Source organism: Vipera berus (assembly GCF_964194415.1).
Source record: "Vipera berus genome assembly, chromosome: 3".
In the NCBI taxonomy this organism is placed as follows: Eukaryota; Metazoa; Chordata; class Lepidosauria; order Squamata; family Viperidae; genus Vipera; species Vipera berus.
The window spans coordinates 13,863,163-13,886,781 of record NC_138204.1 but is presented as its reverse complement, the minus strand read 5'-3'; the positions used below and the strand labels follow the sequence as shown (position 1 = coordinate 13,886,781).

Sequence of the window (23,619 nt, the reverse complement as noted above, 5' to 3'; positions counted from 1 at the left end):
AACTTTATCTTCCGAACATGAGATTTGGAAGAAGGTTCAAGCAGAAAAGTTGTCTGGATGTAGGTATTGTTGTATTCAATTTATAAAAACTTGAATGGTCTCAGATGGTTTTTATCCACATTTTTCTTGTTAAAAATTCTTTTTAAAAATAAAGATGAATGGAGTAATTAGGAAGCCCTTTTAACTTGGGCCAAGCAATTGTCCCCAGAATGTATGTTTATAATTAGATTACCTAGTGGTCAAGATAGTATATAGAAAAGAACATTCAAGTTTTCACAACTTTCCTCTCCAGCTAGAAAACTTAATGGGGGATTTCCTTTTTAGTTGCTTAAAGCTTAATTGCCTCCATCCTTTCTTTTTAAAGCCTACGATATTGGTAGTAATACAGAATAATCTCATTCTCGATACATTTGTCTAATGTATTTGATATTAGTTTCATTTGTGCTCCTTATCAAAAACAAAACAAAACACCTTATTTCGTAAAATATCTATAGAATTTTAGTTATTAGGCAGATCAAAAACATTTTTACTTCTCCTGAGTCTCTCACCATTCAACTGCATGAGATGAGTCTTGCTTGTAGTTTTACACTTATAGAAAAAAATAATGCATTTCTACTTTCCTCACAACATACATGGTCGTGTTCCTTAACTATTTTTAAAGCCGAAAACTCTCAGACAGCCTAATTTTATGTGAGTTACTCCAGTACCCGTGATTCTTTTGTTTTACCTTTGGTCCATTTATATAATAAGAAAATATATATATGTAAAAGCAGATTGTATAATGACATTACTTATTTTTAATAATTAACATTTTAAAATGCATAGAATAAAGTCTGGGAATTTTTCTGAACTTTTTCTGATATACGGAGGGAGTTTGTTTTAAATCTGCAGGCAACAGTAATTTCACAACCCCCCCACCCCGCACCCACCCACTCACTTTTCTTAGTGTCTCAGTGATACCAACAATCCCAAACTCATACTGAGAAATTTATGGCCGAGGACAGATTTGAAGCACAATTCCTCAGTTTTAGGTCTATTGTTAGAAACCTAATGCGAGCCATATTTAAAGAAAAATATGCATTTTTTAATTTTGAAAATGTTATTTTCAAATGGAAGAATATTTTATTTTTTCCAGTATTATGAAGTTAAAAAAATTGGGTGTTTTGAAAAATCTTCTGGGATTTTTCATACTGTTGCCCTGAATGAATAATTGATTTATTACAGTGTATGTTACTAATTAGCTCCAGTGTAAGAGCTGTAGATGCTGTTAAATTTGGCATGGTAGAAGAAACAATTCTGTGGCTACAAGATCAGATGAAAATTCTCTTCTCTCTTTTTTTTTGGTTGCTTCATGATGATGCCATTTGTTTGGAAAAGAATAATCACAAGGGTGGGAGGGGCAGTAGAAGAGTAAGAAGGAAACCACAAGGAAGACTAGCCCAGTAAATGATGCTCAGAGCTCAGCAGGGAGCCTTTTGCTTAACCTGTACCATTTTTCCTCCAGTTTAGTAATGAAAACTGTATGCAAATACGAACAGTTTTATAAAAGGTTGCTTACACAAATGTGGTTGGATGTGCAAGACTGAAATACTAGGAAAACAAAGGCAAGATAGGAATTTAAAAATGGCAAGTTATACCAAGCAGACGGCAGACCGTTTTCCTGAAGTTATCCAGTGTATCTATCGGCATAAGATGGAATGTGGAAGTATAAATGAATGGTAATGTAGCTTCTTGCAAATTGCAACAAAATGAAAAGGGCTGCTGGTGACATCAGATTGTATTAATTTAAAAGCTAAGTATACTTCAACTCTTTAACGATGGCTTACATTTTAAAATGATCTTTTATATAACCCATACTGCATTGGCAAGCCACCAGTCACAGTTCTCAAGAGGAACCAAGCGAAGTTACACCAACTAAGCGAGATAAGAAACACCAGGAACTTCAGACTGTAGGCTATGAAGAAAGTAGGGGCAAATCACATAGTCATGTGGTCAAGAGTTAAGCTTGATGCAAGGGAGCCTTTTCCTATGCAATCTTTGATTTGCTTCCATGGCATATCTATTATATCATTCATGAATACAAACTTACCCTTCAAGTGAAAAATCAATGTAATGCTTGTCCCTCACCTGAAGTGAAGAGATAATGTTGGTAGTTGTCAGTTCGGAGGAGGATGGACCAGTCCTAGGCACATCAGGAGGGGAGTTGGTCAATGACTCCAAGGCAGGGACTCAAAGTCCAAGTGAGGGGGAATGGTTGATGGGAAAGAAACTGGATGAGCAGCCAGCTGAGAGTGATTTGGCTGAAGCACTGCTGCATCAGGACAGTCCTGAGGCTTCAGGTGGGAAAGCACATAGCTGCAACCGCTCAGTGATGAGAAGAGGAACTGCTTTCTGAACATGATCAGAGAACACAGGGCAGAGAGAAGGCAGGAGCAGCAAAGCTCAGCCCAACTACTTGTGAGGAGGCAGCCTCATCCCTCTTGATGGGCTGCACCAGAAGCTGGCTGTTTAGCACAGCACACAGAGATAATGCTGGGAATATTGTATTCATTTCCTAGCAGTGTGTTTCCTGATCGTTGTGATTCCTGCCTTGGTTTGGATTTGACACCATGCCCTGGCTTTGGATCGTGCCTTGTGGACTCCGAACTTTTCTTGGCTCATGAACCCTCTTGTATTTTCTCTGGATTTAATTTTGCCTGGTGGATTTATCTTGTTTGGAAAACTGACAAGCTCCTTGTGGACTCATTGGCCATTGCTCTGTGGACTAGCATTGGTTTAGCATTGCGTTTGGCTGGACTAAATGGGGACAGGTCTGGGTTTTTGGCGAAGGGAACTGCTGGAGAATATTAATAAACCACTAAACCAGTATTGAAGGGATGCGGTGGCTCAGTGGGTTAGGACGCTGAGCTTGTCGATCAGAAGGTTGGCAGTTTGGTGGGTCGAATCCTGAGTGCTGCGTAACAGTGAGCGCCTGTTACTCGTCCCAGCTTCTGCCAACCTAGCAGTTCGAAAGCACGTAAAAATGCAAATAGAAAAATAGGGACCACTATGGTGGGAAGGTAACAGCGTTCCGTGCGCCTCTGGTGTCTAGTCATGCCGGACACATGACCACGGAGACGTCCTCGGACAAGCGCTGGCTCTTCGGCTTTGAAACGGAGATGAGCACCGGCCCCTAGTCGGAAACGACTAGCATGCATGTGCGGGGGAACCTTTACCTTTACCTTTAAACCAGTATTACGTGTGTGTGTGTGTGTGTGTGTGTGACTGGGACAGCACAGGATCTTAGCAATTCTGTATATGTTGTAAGAAAAAAGGTGCTAAGTAGGAATGAAGGCTCAGGGCCTGATGAATTCAAATATGTAAATGTGAAACAATGTAGGAGAATAACTGGATGCATTTGTAATGTGAACAAATGGAAACAATCTACAAGTTTATCATGCAGCACTTAATGGTACCCTGTGGTACTCTTGCCGTACCTTGCCCAGCAGTTTACCTATGATGAAATGCATTGGGGAGGGGGATAATATATCTGTCCATCCCCAGATTAGACTGTTTTGACTTAAAATGGGTAGCAAATTCCTGTTTAGTAAGGCATAGTTTTTGGAGTTAACAAAAATTTTGCACATCAGTCCTATTCAATATTCTACCTTTCAGATTTGTAGTCAAACATATTTTGAGACCATCAGGTTGAGGATGGGAAATCAAATATCTTTAACTCTGGAATAATTACATATATTCAGTAGAAATCTGTAAATATATAACAGAATAAATCATTTGAAATTAAGAAGCATATTATTAAATTTACAAAAAAAATCTCTAAAATATCCAATCTGCTCCTGCATTATTTAAAATAACCAGAAAGTAGGACACATGGGTATTGTTATAAAGAAGAACAATAATAAATAAGATTCTAAACCAGTATCTAACCCACTTGATTTATGATGTCTTTGAGAGCACCCAGTTATTGGAAATGATTAAAGTCAACCACATCTGGAAGTAAGTAAAAAAAAAACTTCAATAATCAGTTCCTTTTCTTTTTAGACTCTTTCAAATTGCTTTCATGGTTTCTTATGAATTTATCTTTTCATATTTGAGAATCACAATTCCCGAAAAGATTGCCTGGACCTAATTTAAATGTAATCTTGAAAAATGAAGAAGCAGATGTATTTTACGGAATTCACGTTTTTTTGTGAGGTTGGAAAATACATAGTTGAATAAAACAGCACTTGTATCCTGCAAACCTCTTACCTTGGACTGGAATTCTCCCTCAAATCTGTGTCATTCAAATGCAATAAATAAGAGACTAATAGTCAACTGCAAGAGTGTTGGATTGATGCTGAAATTATCTGAATCATGAAGAATATTTTTTTCAATTTTGATTTCTACAGTGAGGGAAAGAATTATTTGATCCCCTGCTGATTTTGTACATTTGCCCACTGACAAAGAAATGATCAGTCTATAATTTTAATGGTAGGCTTATTTTAACAGTGAGAGACAGAATAAAAACAAAAAAAATCCAGAAAAATACATTTCAAAAAAGTTATAAATTGAATTGCATTTTTATGAGTGAAATAAATATTTGACCCCTTTGCAAAACATGACTCAGACTTGGTGGCAAAACCCTTTCTGGCAATCACAGAGGTCAGACGTTTCTTGTAGTTGGTCACATCTCGAGGGATTTTGTCCCACTCCTCTTTGCAGATCCTGTTCAAGTCATTAAAGTTTTGAGGCTGACGTTTGGCAGCTTGAACCTTCAGCTCCCTCCACAGATTTTCTATGGGATTAAAGTCTGGAGATTGGCTAGGCCACTCCAGGACCTTAATGTGCTTCTTCTTGAGCCACTCCTTTGTTGCCTTGGCCGTGTGTTTTGGGTCATGCTGGAATACCCATCCACGACCCATTTTCAATGCCCTGGCTGAGGGAAGGAGGTTCTCACCCAGTGTCTGATGATACATGGCCCTGTCCATTGTCCCTTTGATACAGTGAAGTTGTCCTGTCCCCTTAGCAGAAAACACCCCCAAAGCATAATGTTTCCATCTCCATGTTTGATGGTGGGGATGGTGTTCTTGGGCTCATAGGCAGCATTCCTCCTCCTCCAAACGCAACGAGTTGAGTTGATGCCAAAGAGCTTGGTTTTGTTCTCATCTGACCATAACACTTTCACCCAGTTCTCCTCTGAATCATTCAGATGTTCATTGGCAAACTTCAGACGGGCTTGTACATGTGCTTTCTTGAGCAGGGGGACCTTGTGGGCGCTGCAGGATTTCAGTCTTTCACTGCGTAGTGTATTATCAATTGTTTTCTTGTTGACTATGGTCTCAGTTGCCTTGAGATCATTGACAGAATCCTCCCATGTAGTTCTGGGCTGATTCCTCACTGTTCTCGTGATCATTGAAATTCCACGAGGTGAGATCTTGCACGGAGCCCCAGACCGAAGGAGATTGACAGTTATTTTGTGTTTCTTCCATTTGCAAATAATCGCACCAACTATTGTCACCTTCTCACCAAGCTGCTTGACGATAGTCTTGTAGCCCATTCCAGCCTTGTGTAGGTCTACTGTCTTGTCCCTGACATCCTTGGACAGTTTGTTGGTCTTGGCCATGGTGGAGAGTTTGGAATCTGATTGACTGATTGCTTCTGTGGACAGATGTCTTTTATACAGGTAACAAGCTGAGATTAGGAGCACTCCTTTTAAAAGACACCTGGGAGCCAGAAATCCTGCTGATTGATAGGGGATCAAATACTTATTTCACTCAATAAAATGCAAATCAATTTATAACTTTTTTGAAATGCGTTCTTTTTTTGTTTTTATTCTGTCTCTCACTGTTAAAATAAACCTACCATTAAAATGATAGACTGATCATTTCTTTGTCAGTGAGCAAACGTACAAAATCAGCAGGGGATCCAATAAATTTTTCCCTCACTGTAGGAATCTGGATTGCAGATGGTCCATTACACAATTTTATGTTCCAGTTACCATAAAATTTATTCTTTAATTTGTTTGTGATTTAGAATAAAATATCCTATTTTTTATCAAGTAGTTGATTAGTATTTCTTCAGTTTGCATCCTGACATGGAACACTCAAATGCCTTACAAAAATTGCTAACAATTTTTTTTAATCACATAAAGCTATACATAAAGTTTTAAATATTTTTTTAATAAATAAATATAGATAGATGTATGTATTACATTGTTTATTATTAGTGTTGCTTTAACTATTGGTTGGAAACAGAGTTTGATGTAAAATAGGTAGCTATATAAATCTTATAAATAAATGTTTTAAATAAATGAAGTTAAAATCTGAAGTAAAATGAACATTATTTCAATTACATGGAAAAGCTTTGGGCAAAAGATGTTCTTTCCACCCATTTCCTGAATATTTAGATCAGGGGTTCCCAACCGGAGGTGCTCGCACCCTCTGGGAGTGCAAGGCGATATTCCAGGAGGTACGAAACCTTGGGTTTAGAAGTTTCAAAATTATAGTGTATATGCATAATTCGTTGCCGTTATTTTGAACTTTTGTAAGGGGTGCGAGAATATATCAGAAGTGTTCTAGAGGTGCGGGATATAGAAAAGGTTGGGAACTACTGATTTAGATGAACCAAGGACATCTCTTTGAAGAATACCTTTAATATCCAGGGAATAACAAAGAAGGCGCTCTCCTGTACACCAGTTAGATAAACTTCTAGAAACAGAGTATCTTTAAAATAGCCATTTAGTGGTTAAGTTTAAGTTTAAGTTTATTGAATTTATATACCGCCCTTTTCCCGTAGGACTCAGGGCGGTTTACAAAGTATTTTAAAACGTCAGTACAATACAAAAGTTAAAAACAGTTAAAAATAATTAAATTTGATCCCTGAAAAATATAAAACCCCAATTAAAAACTCTCAGCCTGGGCCGGAAAGCTCAAAGAGTCAGGTCTTCAGGTCCCGGCGGAATGAACGAAGGTCGGGGGCAGTCCTAAGCTCCACGGGCAGCTGGTTCCAAAGGGCAGGCGCACCCACTGAGAAGGCCCTCCCCCTGGGTGTTATCCGCAGGCAGTCTTTTACCGGCGGCACCCTGAGAAGGCCCTCCCTGTGGGAGCGCACAGGACGAAGGGAACTTGATGCCGGCAGCAGGTGTTCCCTCAAATATCCCAGACCCAAGCCATTTAGGGCTTTATAGGTCATCACCAGCACCTTGAATCTCACCCGGAGGGCAATTGGAAGCCAATGCAGCTCGCGGAGTAGAGGTGTTACATGGGAGTATCGGGAAACCCCCATCACAACTCGCGCAGCAGCATTCTGCACCAGCTGAAGCCTCCGAGTGGTCCTCGAGGGCAGCCCCATATAGAGAGCGTTGCAGTAGTCTAACTGAGAGGTCACGAACGCACAGGTGACTGTGCGTAGGGCATCTCGGTCCAGATAGGGTCGCAACTGGTTAAGGCACCAGGTTAGAAACCAGGCATGAAAGTCACCTGGGTGACTAGGTCAGTCAGAACAGGAAAATGAGAGTTTTATGCTGTATCAGACCCATGAATTGGCAACAGCTCTCCAGAAACCATACACTATAATCTTTCTCAGTTTTATCTGGAAAACCAAGGTTTAAGTGTAGCCCCCTTCTATATGCAAATCAGAAGGGCTACCAATATACATCTTGGAAACATTAGTGAGCATTTTGTAAACGGCTGTTTATGAGGAATGCTTTTTCCAGTGGGAAAGGGGAAAAATTGATACAATCGTGGTTGCATATTTGATTTAAATATAAACAGAGAATGCACAAAATAGATTATTCCTTTTTCAATTAGTAAATTGAGACCCAGACATAATATCTTTCCACCAATGTCTTCCATTCTTAGGGGTTGAAATTGAAGAAAAATACTTGAAAAAAATACTCAAGTCGTTAATCAGTTGTGAATCAGCTGAAAGAGGCTTAATCCAGAATGACTTTAGTCCTAGTCATTCAAAAAATAAATCAAGAGATTGCTAGCTATTCTTTGTGATACTTATTATCTAATACATTTTATTTTATTTATTTATTAAGTGTGTGTGTGTAATTGTTGTTGTTGTTGTTGTTGTTATTATTATTATTATTATTATTATTATTATTATTATTACTATTACTATTACTATTACTATTACTATTACTATTACTATTAAATTTATATATATATTATGCCACCCAGCTCCCCAATAAGGTGACTCTATGTGACTTGCAAATCATAAAAAATATAATGGAAAAACAGTTAAAAATTTTAAAGCATCCAAATTAGAAATTTAAAACTATGCAAAAAAACAGGAACCAAGAGATGGATGGTATAAAGATGAGGCCTTCTTACCCCATTAACCACTCCTTGGGGTTCCAAGTGAACTGGCAAAACTTACGTTTTAATACTTTCTGGGAAAAAAGGATGAGAGCAGTGGTAGAGTGTTCCATAGGGTCATGCTGTGTATGTTGTTATTACTACTACTGTTGTTGTTGTTGTTGTTGTTGTTGTTGTTGTTATTATTATTATTATTATTCATCGCACAGTCAGCCAGATGTTCAGACTGGATTTGGCATTTTTGTCTACCTATTGAGTCCTTACCAAGGACCAGGGACAGGCAGATGTGCATGTTTTTTGAATTGATGGTATTACAGATATCATTGCATGATGAAAGCTGTTTCTAGTAAGGCCGCCTTTTGTAATTGATTGATGGCGAATTTGTCAATGCCAATGGTGTCAAGTGGTGACCCAGTTTTGGAATTGCACTCATGGTTGTTGTTATTGTAGTTATTATTATTAATATTGTTATTATTATTGATCATCGCACAGATGTTGAGACTGGATTTGGGATTTTTGTCTGCCTATCGAGTCCTTACCAAGGACCTGGGATAGGGAGATGTGGATGTTTGATGGTATTACAGATATTGTCGCAGGATGGAAGCAGTTCCTAGTAAGGCCGCCTTTTGCAATTGACTAATGGCAAATTTGTCAAAGCCAATGGTGTTCAAGTGGTGCTCCAGTTGTTTTGGGATTGCACCTAAGGCAATTATTATTATTATTATATAACTTTTATTCATTAAATATGAACACTCAAACTGACTGGCACTAATGGTTGACACAGGTTGCTGTCAGCATCCTAGATATCAACCAGTTACCTCCTAATATTTCTGCTGTTGTAAAACACATTACTATCCATTCACAGACACATCAGAAGTTGTCAGTTATTTTGCATGCCAGCAATCATTTCCTCCCAGGGGGAAAAAACAATGTACTGTATAAAGCCAATTATTGCTAAGCCTGCTCATTCTCTTGCTAAAAATAAAAAGCAGATGCCCTTCAAAATGAGCATTCATTTCTTTTTCATTCTAGAACACTTACAGACTAACCATTTTTCCGTTTTATGCTACTTGTTGCATGGAATAGCATCTTATCTTCACAACCTCTTCTGGCTACATTTTTTCACAAATTTATTTTATTTTATTTATGACATTTATATGCAGTCTATCTCACTATCACGTGACTCTGAGCAGCTTACAATTCTGTATACTGGATTTTGCGATAAAAGAATAGAAATTCCTAGAGTTCTTATTAATGTAGAAAAAAATCAGAATGGGCATATCTTAACAGTTTTGGCAAAAACAAAATACTTTATTAAAAGTGTTAAAAATATTTACAATGTTAGTACTGCCATTTTAGTTCATTCCTCACTGGGATTCTTCATTGCTTTTGAAGACAATTAGAGATAGTTGCCTGATTTAATGCTGTATAAAAATGAGTCCTGATAAGTAATTTTGTCGTCCCTCAATAACATATCTAACATATCTATTGGTGATTAATTTCTAGCTCTTCAGGTTTGTTGCATTGCGGTGTACAGCACCCTGATTTTACTGGCGGAGACTAGTGGAGTTCATTAATTACAGTAGTTTTCTCTTTTTAGTTCACATTGGCAGGGCATCACTGTACATCATGAGGTTCCATTCAGTTATCATAGATAGGCCTAGTGGGCCAAATATAGTGATAGGACAGAATTCGCTGCTTCAGTTATATTTTTTAATGTATCTCTTTAGTGTATCTCAAAACAACAACAACAAACCATAAGCGGAAAATGGAGAGCCTTTCTATTTGAATAGTAAATAAGGTGTGTTACCTTCAGTGGAAAGCTTTTAATACCAGCATGCTTTATATCTGCAAAGGGTACTCTGTTTCCTGAACTGGCACGTTCTGGTTTAAGCATTGAGTGGGTGTGTAAAATGCATCTGCGTGCAAAGAAAGAGAATGACTGTCCCTTAAAAGAATCTCAGAACTTACAGAGTCAAGAGGATCAGACTGAAATATGCAAAACACCGGATACCACAAAGAAAGATAAAATCAGCTTGTTTTGGAAAATATTAAGAGTACTGTCATCAGCTAAGAGTATGGGCTGCTTCACACCATCTGTATTGTTACTGAGCTCAGTGTTTTCCTTTTAGAAGCAAATTACCATAGCTTGAGTCTGTTGTTAATACAAATGTAAATCACCATTTTTTAATTTTCAAGTACTGTATGCTTTTCACTTTTCAGTTACATGAAAGTTTGCATATATATGCCAGAGTAATCATGAGAGCCATTCATAAGGTTGACATTGTCGTAAAACTGCTGCCCATGAACACTATTACTCACCAGAAAATGATTTTAGGATACCAGCCATGACATATTTAGAATGCCAGAATCCATATATTTTGTATATTTATTAGAAGATTTTTATATTTAGCTTAATATGAGTGCTGGTAGTTTAATGTACATATGAAAATCAACATCAAGTCAACAGAAACAATACATTTAGAATGCAGATGGTCACCCGCTCTGCCAAACCCCAACAGTTCTAACCTCTGAATGTTGTGTTCAAACCACAGATTTGACTGCCTTGTGGAAGGCTAATGGTATGTGGATATTGGTGGGGTGGAGGGTTGTTAAGTACATCTCTGGGAGGAAATGGCAAACCTCAGTCATGTCCCCTTGAATTTTCATAGAGTTAGTTTCCTTAGCATCCTTCCCCTGACTTTAAAACAAATAAATTCTACTTGAAGAAGTGATCCCGAAATTATCCATATTAACTATTGTTTAATTGGCATAATTTGCTTTTATGTGTGGGTAAGATATACGACCTGTAGTGATACAGGTTTGATGCATGTTATACATTTTGCAAAGTACTTAAAATGAGGCACTAATCTTGCTGAGTTATCGTCACCATTTTGTATATTGGCCTATGGTATTAACTCCGTATGTGATAATTAATATAATAAAATAGATCAGGAGCAGGTAAGATCATCATTGATCCACACTGAATATGATTATATTCATACAACATATTAAACAGTCCTAAGCCTAGTTGTCAAAACAAAGTTGATATATAATATGGCATAGCCAACAAATAATCTATATCAGGGGTAGGCAACCCTGGCTCTTATAACTCGTGGACTTCAACTCCCAGAATTCCTGAGCCAGCATGGCTCAGCTTGGAAACCTCTCCCTTTCCCCTCAGCATAGTTGGCTCAGGGATTCTGGGAGTTGAAGTCCATGAGTCATAAAAGAGCCAAGGTTGCCTACCCCTGATATAGATTATACAAGAATGAAGGCAAATAAAGATGTGAGATTGAATTTTGGTCGGTCACTGGGACCAGAGGTTTAGTATTCTGGTGACTGACCCAAATTTGATCTCACAAACTATATTATAGTGATGATGGCTAGTCACATTATGATAATGGGTTCCTACAACATGCTGAAATATAAAGAATACAACCCCATTGGGTTTTTTATTTCTCTTGTGTTATGCGATGAATGTAACACTGAGAGACCTAAAAGGTCAAGTTGAAGATAGTTTGTTCTGGAGAAGACAGTTCATTCTGCTTCTTTACATTATTTTAAGCTTTTGACTGTTTTCATCAATGACACCTTGACTTCTATCATTATTGCCTTAATTTTTCCAGATATCATTCCTTTGCCAGGGACTTGTGGCTTTTCTTTTCAATTATGTGTCCAAAATATTGAAGCTATAACTTCATTACTTGTACTTCCAGTGAAGTCTGGTTTTATTTTCTCTGCTATTAAATTATTTCTTCTACTTGTAGTCCAAGGTAGTCTCTTCAGCATCACACCTAACTCTGTTCATTTTTGTCCAGACAAAGGATCAATGTTTTCGTCATTCCAACTTGTTCCAACTTTCATAGTCATATGTTACAATAATAACATAATGCCCTTGACTATATCTTTATTGATGTATTTGTATTTTAGTACCTTGTCTAGATCTGTCATAATTTTTCTCTCAAGTAACAGATGTCTCTTTATTTCATGGCTTTACTTAGAAGATAAAAGTTTGTTTTTACTTCATGTTTTTAAGCTGTTTATATAATGATGATAATGATGATGATGATGATGAATTTGGAAGGGACCTTAGAGGTCATCTAGTCCAACCCCCTGCTCGGGCAGGAAACCCTATACCATTTCTGACAAATGGCTGTCCAGTCTCTTCTTAACAACTTCCAGTGTTGGAGCATTCACAACTTCTGGAGGCAGGTTGTTCCACTGATTAATTGTTCTAACTGTCAGGAAGTTTCTCCTTAGTTCTAGGTTGCTTCTCTCCTTGACTAGGCTGGCATTTCTTGTGTCTTTTTTAACATTGAGCAGCAGACTGGATTTTGTACTCTTATTCTTTTAGCAAGAAATTCTCATTTTCAACTATCGGAATAATTTCAGCATATCTGAAGTTGCTGATGCTTCTCTTAGCAATGTTATTTTAAGGTTTTATTTCTTCTGGTTAATTCATTTTATCTATCTATCTATCTATCTATCTATCTATCTATCTATCTATCTATCTATCTATCTATCTATCTATCTATCTATCTATCTATCTATCTATCTATCTATCTATCTATCTTGTGTATGATGAAAACCTGACAGAGGAGAAGTAAACATATACACACAATCCATGTAATTATATTCAAAACGTCTACATGGGTACGGCAACAGCCTCATAAATGAATGTACAATTCATTTATACCTCTGGCATTGCTTTGTGCAAGTCTTCTAGGGAACCAGGGAACCCATGTCATGGGCAGTTTTGCACAGTGTATTTAATAGTTTGCATATCAGCACCACAATTTGCAACAAAGGGAAATCTTTCCATCCCCACTGATACAGGGCAGAGGCACTTCTTCCAGCATCACACCTACTTCTGTTCAATTTTGTCCAGACAAAACGAGGTAGGTCAAACCAAGTGGTTTGGTAGAGGGAACACTAATGGTCAGACCACAAGAAGGTATCTTGGACCATTCCTCTTTCCAGGCATTAAACTGGGTAGATGTTACGTAAATAGGTGTTGTCCATGCTGGCCTACGGGATTTCAATCTTGTGATGGGCTATGCATTGCCCTGGTGAACAGGGCGGGCCTTGTTGTTCAGCATCCTTGACCATAGCTGAACGAGAGTTTGTTGTCGTCTAATGTGGTGCACTGTGATATTGTTAAATACTGGTAACCAATGTACCCAAATAGTGTACAGTGTGCCACAGATAATACATATTATCTGGCAGATTTGAACATCGACCATTTGAGTGTGGGTGCTGTTAAGCCACACACTGGCCCAATATTCAGCTGGGGAATAAACCAAAGCCAAGGCTATTGTTTTGAGGGTGTTGGCATCATCACCCCAGAATGTTAACAGCCAGTCTGTTCAGTAAATTCGATAAATACACCCATGCCTGTAGCATTTCTTAAGCTACATGTGCTCCTTGGGCAGTGCTAAATGGGTGACGACTAGATGCAGCTGTACTGCCCTCCACGGCCATGACAAACAGAAGTGCATAAAATCAGATTTTCTATTGATAGTCCAAAACATGCAGATTTTTTTCTACATATTGTAGCAACAGGCTGGCCTAGAGGGTTCATACCTCTCCTGGAAGCCTCTGAGTTTGTACATACTGGCTGGCCTTCCTGCCCTGATGTAATTCCTTGTTAGTTACTATTGCTACCACCTCTCTTACAGGGGATGTGCCTTTTCCTAGTATTCTCCCCATAGTTAGTGATAGGCCTCCATAGCCTACCTTCCTTATGAACAAATAGAAAGAGCCAATATGTCAATAGAAAAACTTAAGTCTACAGGAATGTTAATACGTTCTGATAGTAATGTATGGATATTTTTAATAGAGACTTTTTGAAAAGCAGCAGGTGCACTGCCAACATTCAGTTATTACTCAAAATTTGAATATTTCTAGACATTTTCTGAGCAATAATTGCAGAGTATATGGAAAACACTCGTTTCCATTGCCACAATATTTCATTTTATTGGTTTTTTAAGAATTGTTTCTTGCTTATCTATCAGGAAAATATTTGCTGTAATTCATGTTCAAAATGCTGCTCAATATATATTCAATGTAAATTTTCATCTGTATGGATTTGAATGGGAACCTGGCACAATTTAAATCACTCCTGTTGCACTCTATTTAAAAGCCAACACCTGTACAACTTGCCTGGGTTCATTATTATATTGCATGTTAAGCTTAGAATGACCTAGTTATTAAGTATTATAATGTAATATTCATGACTTTTAAATATCTATTATAATTATGTTGTGCCTTTATCATTTTTCATTTTATTTCAAAAGGTGCTTTGAGCTTTGGTTCATTAAACCTGATCCTCTCTTGAGAATCTTTTATTTGTAGTCATGTATATATAACTGATTATTACTAAAAGGAGCCCTTGAATGATGGTTTCAAGTATATTGATAATTGAATGCTGCCAATGTCTATTTGTATTCTAGAAGAGGATGTATTGATTCAATTTTAATTGCTCCCATCCGTAAGTTTCATTTCCCTCCAATGGTGCCTGAACATTTGGCTTTCTGTCACCATTGAAATGGTGAAGGGGACCAGACCACAGGACCAAAGTGGAAGGTGGAGGAGGAGGCGGCGGTGATGGCGGCTGCCAAGTAGATGATCTGCGGGGCAGGGTTGGAGGGATCAAAGAAAGTCCCTCCAGTGGTGGACGGAGCTGATGTGCAGTGGCAGAGGCCTTTTGCTGTCATTGCCCCCTGTCTCTGAAACAGCGGAGGGGGACCAGGTAAGGGGACTGAGCCTCCTCCACCCATCCTCCATAGCATGGCAGTCCTGCTCGGGAGGGGAGTGAAAGGAAAGAGGCGGGATGGCAGCTGGGTCATTGAATGGGCAGGGGGAGGTCGCTGGGGGGCTGAGGTGCATGGGTGCGAGGTGCAAGGGACAGTTGCAACCCCCACCCTAGCTTGATTTTTATGTGTGTGCCTCACCTCACCTCACCTCACCTTGTGCAACCAGATGGTTGGATGGAGTGGGTGGAGTCTTAACTAGGGCTTATTTTGGGGGTAGGCCTTATATTAGGTGCACACGTAAAAATCAAGCTAAGGCTTATTTTCGGGACAGGTCTTATTTTTGGGGAAACATGGTATCTTCATTTTTGTTATAAGCAACTAATAATATATCACAATACAATTTTTATTTGAATAAAAATAATAAAATCTTATACAGGTAGTCTACAACTTAACGACATAGTGGAGCCCAAAACCTCTGTTGCTAAGTATGTAGAAATGTGTATTAGATAATAATTTGTATGCCTGTGATGTCTTTTAAGAGAAGATACTTTAAAAAAATTCATCATTGATGAATGTATATATCGGTTAATATGTGTTCATGTAGTGACTTGGTATCAATGTAGTCCGGACCTATTTCTAAAAGCAAGGAAAATTGTGTTCAGATTTCAAATGTAGGTGTTCTTTGTATTCCCCACAGATAGGCCCAAATACAGCGTTGGAACATCTAAAGGAAATGGAGGGTCAGAGACTTCCTTGTCCACCTGTTTCCTTAGAAGACCCACCAGTTCAACTCTCCTGCCTTCAGGCCATTCCAGCAGCATCAGATCTCTTGCTGAGTCCCATGATTCTCCAGCCAGAACAAGCAATTGCTCAAACTGTATATTTGAAAGCGCTAACTATTCCTTTTTACCAGCCTGTTCAATCAAACCATAAACTTTCCAGAGTCCAGACAAATATCAACCTAGACAATAGTAATTTACCTTTAATCTTCAATCCACTTTTGCATTCAGAAGGGACAGATCAACTTCAGGCAATCATTCAGAAACAACCCAGTACAATAAACGTAGTTAGTCATTTTTCACTTTTGCCACAAAGTTCTTCTCCATGTGCACCAGCTGGAAGCCCAGGGAAGGCCAAAAGTTCTGGGAGGTACCTCTGTAAACATTGTGGGCGTGACTGTCTGAAGCCAAGTGTCCTTGAAAAACATATGCGATCACATACAGGTGAGAGGCCTTTTCCATGTACGACATGTGGCATTGCGTTTAAAACTCAAAGCAATCTGTATAAACACAGGAGAACTCAGACACATGTCAATAATGCCAGGGTGCCTTCAGAATCTGATAGCAGTAGTCTATTTGAAGAGAATGAGAAGCTGACTGAGATCGTTGCATCCACCCAGACTACAGAACCTCACGATAAAAGTGATGTCCACCCAAGTGCAAGGATTAGATCTGCTGCTTCAGAGCTCAGTGACAAACATATTCTTGCTGCTTCGTTATCAGAAACACTCCTTGTATCGGAAAGTCAGAGGATGAAAACAGGTAACTTTTGTCATGGAGAAATTAATCAGAATGTCTTTGAAAAAGAGACCACCAGAGATGCCACAGATTTACCTCAGAGAAAGAAGACCCAGGATCAAAGGTCTCCAACAGGAAGCAAACACAGTCAGCTACAGAGACAGCAAGCTCTGTATTCAGAGAAGCTGTGGAACAGCAGATCTGTGGACACCAAGCTAAAAAAGTGTGAGAGCACTGACTCGGGTTATCTGTCACGCTCTGATAGTGTGGAACATCAAACACCCTCGCCTGGCTTTCTGCACAGTCTTTGTGAACATAGCACAGAGTCAGAAGATGATGTGGCTGTCATCAATAAATGCATGACCTACACTTTCTCAAAAGTAGATTCAACGGAGAAAGCAACAGGAACCGTAACCCTGGAGAAAAAAAGGTTGGAAGAGCATATCTCAAGGCTAATATCTCATAATAAAGCAGTTGTGGATGACACCCAGTTGGACAGTGTTAGGCCCAGGAAAACAATTCTATCCAAACAAGGAAGCATTGACTTGCCAATGCCTTACATGTATAAAGACTCATTCCATTTTGATATACGGCCTCTGGACACCAGCAAGAAAAAGAATATTTCTCTGCGCTCAGCCAAGTCTATCTTCACTCCTGCGGAAAAGACTAAGCCATTGTTTTTTCACTCAGTTCCCACTCAATTCTCAACAACCATTGACTGTGTGCCTGTTACAAGAAGTAACTCTCTGCCTTTTATTGAGAGTACAAGGAAGATGCAGGACCAGGCAAATAGTTCAAAATTATCTTCTTTCACTAGAGTGTCTCCAGATGTGGGTTTTTCTGGCTTGTTGCATAGCAGCAATTTAGACACAAATATGACAAATGTTCTTAACAGCCACCCCCGGGCACTTGTTAGACAGGTGGCAGTGGATGATGTGCCATTAAATTATATGAATGAATCTTCATCCTCTTTAGAGGAGAAAAATGGTAAACAAAAATCTGAGGCTGGGGTGGAAGGAGTGAACAGCAAGAATAAGAAACCAAGTCAAAGAAAATTGAAAATGTTTTCTGAGGAGAAATGGCAAGTTTATGGGGACGAGTCATTTAAGAAAATTTATCAGAAAATGAAAAGCAGTCAATCAGCCAAAAAACAAAAAGGTAATGTAACAAATGTTTCAAACATTTATTCAGCTATCAAGGAAACTGCCTGTGGGGAGGAAATTACATTGTCGAGAGAAGGCAGAACCTCTGTAACTGAAAATGCAATTTCATCACTAGTAGATGTTACTGCAAAGGCAAATCCTGACGCATTGGAAAGCCATTCCAAAGCTAGCCCTGTTTGTCACCCTACTTTTTCTCAGGAGAATTCAAGAAGATTGGCAGAATTAAGAGAAACGTGTTCAGTTGGTGATTGTGAACAACACAGCATGGCAAGTGAAATATCGTTTGCTGGACATCAATGCAGAGACTTGCGTGTTTCAAAACACAAGCAGAGTGGTAATAGTAAAGCTCTGCCTTTAAGTAAAGGCTGTAAATTGAAAGTCCAACTTAAGCAAACTCAGCTGAACCTTGCTACTCGGCATGATCATGACTTAGAAAATGGACACATTACTGAATGTGTACAAAAATATGAGGATACGGAAGCTAATAGAAAAGGGTGCAGGAGGAAAGAAATTGCCCACCTCGGACACACAGCTTTATCAGCACCACAGGGCAACGCCAGTGAGTTAGTATATGAATCTCAGAAGTTACCCTCAGAAAGAAAAAAGCCTAAGGTGGATAAACTGAAAAACATAGAAGACAGAACATTTAAAAATAGTTGTTCAACCGAGTTGGTTGTGAAACTGATAGATTGTTACAATCTTAATTTAGTTGCTGCAGAATCAGCAGAGCACTCAGGTAAGGAAGGAAAATGGACAGTAATGGTAGGAACTCCTGCTTCAGGAAGCAGTATGCAGTGTGAGGAAGGAATCCAACACTCTGTAGCAGTATCTAATAATAGGGATTGTATTGTAAGTCAAACAGATACAGCAAGTATATCTGTGACGTCGCTTCCTGAACAATTCGAGACCAGTGTAACAGAGGAACACACCAGTGATTTGTTTGCAATAAAAAAGCTGACATCTCCCCTAACAGCAGCAGCAGAAGAATTATCAAACTGTAGAGACTCAGCACCAACCCACACTCAGCATGTGGTAAGAAATCAAGTGATTTCTCATCTAAAGAAAAACAATTTTCTTCCAAAGTACATCTTAAAATATTCACAAGGAGGAAACAATATAGGTGTGCCTTTGTTTCTTACAAGAGAGCCAGAAAATGTACCGTATGTTACCTTGCCAAGCAGCTCAACCATTTCCCCATATCCTGCCTGTAACAGTAAACTACTTGATAGTAGTTCCATTGATATATCTTTGTGCCCTTTGCAATTGGATCTGAGTCATTCAGCTAGAAGAAAAGAGCTAAAATGGGATGTCCACACAGCGTGGACACCTTTGGTAGCTTCTGCACCAGCTCTCCTTGAAGCAACAACAATTTCAACCATGGTCGATCAAAAATGTCACCTTCAAAGTGCAAGCGGGAAAGTTAAAGAAACATGTAAAGGAGACAGCAGAGACAACTTAGGCGATCAAAGATTGATAACAAAAGAGGATGAATGTATAGTTGCTTGCACATCACACATTCCTGGGAGGAAAGTATGCTTCACCACTATTTATACAGGAGGGCTTTTCATATCATCAGATATGACTGGACAAAATTCAGCCTTAAAGTTAATACAATCAGCGAAGAGTTCAGTAATTTCACTCTCTTCATTGGTGGAAAGGGCAGTTTTGTGTGAAAGTAGTGAGAAGGAAGCCAAGGAATGGCAACTGGAGACTAACCATTTGCCAGGATTTGAAGAATTCCCCTCCTGTTCAGTTAATAGTCCGAAATGTCTTTGCCATTCTTCAAGTATGCTTTATTGTCATGTGCTGTGTACTCAACCAAAGGAGACTTTCTCTCAGCCCCAGTTAAGCAGAGAATCTCCTGCAGGAAACTTACAACTCCCAAGTCTGAACCTATCCTTCCCAACTCTAAATGCGGAGCCTCAGCTGACTTGGTGTTGCCTATCAAGAAGCCTCCCTCTTCCTATTGAGCAAAAGGAAATGAAAGATTCTGCATATTCTTCTTTGTATATGAATGAAAACTTCATTTCAAAACGTGGACGGTCGATATGCAGAATGAAAAGCCATGGGAAGGCTGCTAGGGAAGGCTGGGGAATTGAAAACCCCCAAGCTCTGGTCTCTTCTCCACAAAGGCAGGAAACAGAGAAGGTAATGGCTTTATGCTTTTCCTATTCCTAGACAGAGGGATGCTGTTGGATGATTATGATTTAGCTTTAGAATAAAATGGGAATGCAGGTTAAGAGGAAGCTGCTGTACCACCTTGTGGATTCAGCGTAATAAGATGATTATAGGTTGAACCATTAGGTTAGAACAGGGGTAGGCAACCTTGGCTCTTTTATGACTCATGGACTTCAACTCCCAGAATTCCTGAGCCAGCATGGCTCAGCTTGGAAACCTCTCTCTTTCCCCTCAGCGTGGCTGGCTCAGGAATTCTGGGAGTTGAAGTCCATGAGTCATAAAAGAGCCAAGGTTGCCTACCCCTGGGGTAGAACAATGTAGGTAATCTTTCTTGGAGTTTTGAGAAAATGTTGCCACAAAGGTTATGTATTTATCATGATCCGGATCATCTTAAATTTATTAGCCATTCAACTCACCCAATTTGCCAGAAGGGAGGTTCTCTCTGACATTTATCTAACTCAGAAACAATCTGTGAACTGTCCGTTATAGAAATCAGCCTCCTGCCACATTAGAGATGCTTTCGAATACCCCATTTGTTCCGTAATCAGTTTGCGGCCAGCTCAGAAGAAGGTATGTGGCAGTGGGAAGACAGAGTCCCATCGTTCTGATCCTCTGGGTGCTCTTCTGGAAAGCAGAGAACCATTCTCATTCCTTTGCAAAAGTGAGATAGTTACGAATAATATGTGCTGTAATTAGAATAAAAGAAAACACATTTCAAATTGGAAGAATAAACGTGTCTTTTTCTGGCATTACAAGGACAGCATTGCAGTGCCACGGTGGCTCTCACAAGAGGGAAATGTTTTCTTTGTAAGATTTAATAGGCTGCCCAACTCAACCACTGTGACTCTGGGTGGTATGCAGCATAAGAAGAAATCAGAGAAGGGGAAAAAAGTCTTTACAATAAACAGTACAATATACAAATTCCCAATACAGAATAGTAACATAACAGAAGAATCACAACTATATCCAACATTCTTTTGAGAGGAGACACACTGTTCCACTGTTTTCATGTTTTGTGCCATTGTTTACACTTGATACTTGTCATGCAATTTTACTCATTTCTTTCATTCACAGAGGTACTTTTCAAGTAGTGGTGCTCAGGAAGCCTCCAAAAACATCCCAGAAGTAGAGAAGAAAAAAGAAAAACTTTACAAAAGGCGAGAAAAGAGAAACTTAAAAAGGATAAAGGTGAAGGTCAACCCCAAGCGGTAAGAAATGCGAAGTCTAGCCTTCGTCTTAGAAAAACAATTTTTCTTTGACTATCAGTAACATTTATAACTGAACAATATGATGGGAAAACTTTGTGTGGAGAATTTCTCAAAATTTTATTTTAGAAAATAGGACACTTACATGGATTGTGCTGTAGAAGTAGTAACACTAACAAAAGTAATGCACTAATGTTTAAAAGATTTAAGTTCCTGGATTAACTATTATCTTATGATTTCAGATGTCATGTATGCCATAACCTGTTGTTGTCAAGGGGCAATGGGACAAATATCTTCAATACAGTAACCTGCACACAGTAACATTATGACAGAAATCCTATCCTACTTGTGCTAGAAGTAACTAAGTTTTAGCCTTTGCATCATGGCATACATTTTATCATGTGCCCAACCCATGATTAAAGAATTAGGAAATTCCTCTCCCTTCACATTTGTTGCTTTGTCTGCTCTTTATGAGATAACTAATAACCACAAACAGCGCAAGAATTCAGGCACCCAGTCTATGCGAAAGAGGATTGGTGCCTGAACTTGCACGATATTAGGGCACTCAGGAGCTTCCATCAACTCCCCTGTCCCTCAAAAGCAAGGAACTGTGGCAGAAAGGAGACAGATTTTTTCAAGGTAAGTGAGTCCAGTACGGCAAGAATGGAGGGGGAAGCATGAGGTATCTTAGTGGGTCGGGGAGGCCTTGTGGGCCTGTTCCATCATTAGGCCCCCATGGCCTTCCCCATCCTCAGATACCTCATGTGCACTTAATGAGCTGCGTGCGTTTTAACGAGCAAGGGAATGATCTCGTTCGAGGTACAAGATTCACTCTACGAGTTTTTGAGTTACGAGTGGAATGTGCAGGCTCCATTACACTCGTAAGTCGAGGACTACCTATATTATTATTTGGTTTCTCTACATTTTTTTTCTTTCTTTCCTTGCAGAAAAGCATAATGGAAATATTAATAGGAAAAAGAGAACACAGAGAGGGAAGAAAGAGCAGATGTTTTAATGCTGAAAGCATCAAATAGGACATCTTTTGTTTTTACATTTCATCAGTGTGGGTTGTAATGCTAGTATTTGAAAAAAAATGATTTTATTTCTCCTGAAGTTTAAAGTTGATGCAAAAACCGTTCCAAAAAAGCCTTGCTCAGGTTGGATAAAATCATGAGGCTTGTGTAATGGTAGCTGAATTTTTTTTTGTACCAGGAAAAAAATGTCATATTAGACATAATTAAAATTATATAAACATATATAATATAATATAATTATATATAAACATAAGGTGGAGAACCACCTAGCAGACAACAATCCGAAGCAAGTGGGGCAGGGACTGCAGCACCTAACCAACCACTAGGGCAATACCAATGCCTTGTTGGCAGAGGAGCTGAATATCTTCTTCGCTCACTATGAGGTGAAAAGACCCCGTAATCTCTGCTGGCCGGCCTTCTGATTCTCCGCCACTCACCCTGTGTGAATATCAAGTGAAAGCTGTACTGAAGGCTGCAAATCCCAGCAAAGCTGCAGGCCCAGATGGGTTGCTGGGGATAGTGGTTAAGAACTGTGCCAATCAATTAGCAGGGGTCCTGACAAAGATCTTTAACATCTCCTTGCAAACGTCCTGTGTACCATCATGCTTAAAGCAGCTACCATTGTTCCAGTCCCGAAGAAAACAGCAGTTGAGTGCCTGAATGACTACAGACCTGTTGCATTAATGTCTATAGTGATGAAATGCTTTGAAAGACTGGTTCTCCAACATCTAAGGACATGCTTCCTACCGGACTTCGACAAACATCAATTTGCCTACAGGGGGAACAGGTCGACAGACGATGCCATCGCTACTGCTCTACACTCTGTAGCAAGCCATCTAGAGAAACCTGGAAGCTATGTCAGGATGCTTTTCGTTGATTATAGCTTGGCTTTCAACACCATTCTGCCGAGCATCCTTATTGAAAAGCTGACTGACTTGAATTTTTCCCCCCTCCATCTGCAATTGGATTAAAGACTTTCTAAGGGACCGGCAACAAACAATGAGGGTCAGGTCTGTTTTATCCACCCCTCTGAAGCTTTGCATGGGCTCGCCACAGGGCTGCGTGCTTAGTCCCTACCTGTACTCATTCTACACATACGATTGTGTATCGTCCGACCCATCTACTGCGATAATTAAGTTCGCAGATGATACCATCGTACTGGGTCTTATTACAGGTGGAGATGAAACAGCATACAGGGGGGAGGTAAAAAACTATCCATATGGTGTTTAAAGAACAACCTGCACCTGAACATCGGCAAGACAAAGATGGTGCTAGACTTCCAGAGGAAAAGAGAGGAACCTGCCCCACTTTACATTGGGGGAAGGCTGTGTGGAGAGAGTTTCCTCCTTTAAATTCATGGGAGTCTACCTCTGTGAAGTTCTTACCTGTTAAGTCAATACAACCCAGGTGGCCAGAAAGGCCCAACAGAGACTCCACTTCCTCAGGGTCTTGTGGAAGAAC

The 23,619-nt window shown here is 39.3% G+C and overlaps 1 protein-coding gene across 1 annotated transcript; it reads left to right on the top strand.

Moving 5' to 3' along the window:
- Nucleotides 1-2,143: 2,143 nt before the first annotated feature.
- Nucleotides 2,144-22,185, top strand: ZNF831 (zinc finger protein 831; the record flags this gene model as incomplete). The annotated part of the gene is made up of 4 exons (XM_081323644.1): nucleotides 2,144-2,339; nucleotides 15,044-15,057; nucleotides 15,759-19,889; nucleotides 20,994-22,185. The coding sequence occupies 4 exons, from the start codon at nucleotides 2,144-2,146 to the stop codon at nucleotides 21,129-21,131; spliced, it is 4,479 nt and encodes a 1,492-aa protein (XP_081179770.1). The 3' UTR covers nucleotides 21,132-22,185.
- Nucleotides 22,186-23,619: the final 1,434 nt, after the last annotated feature.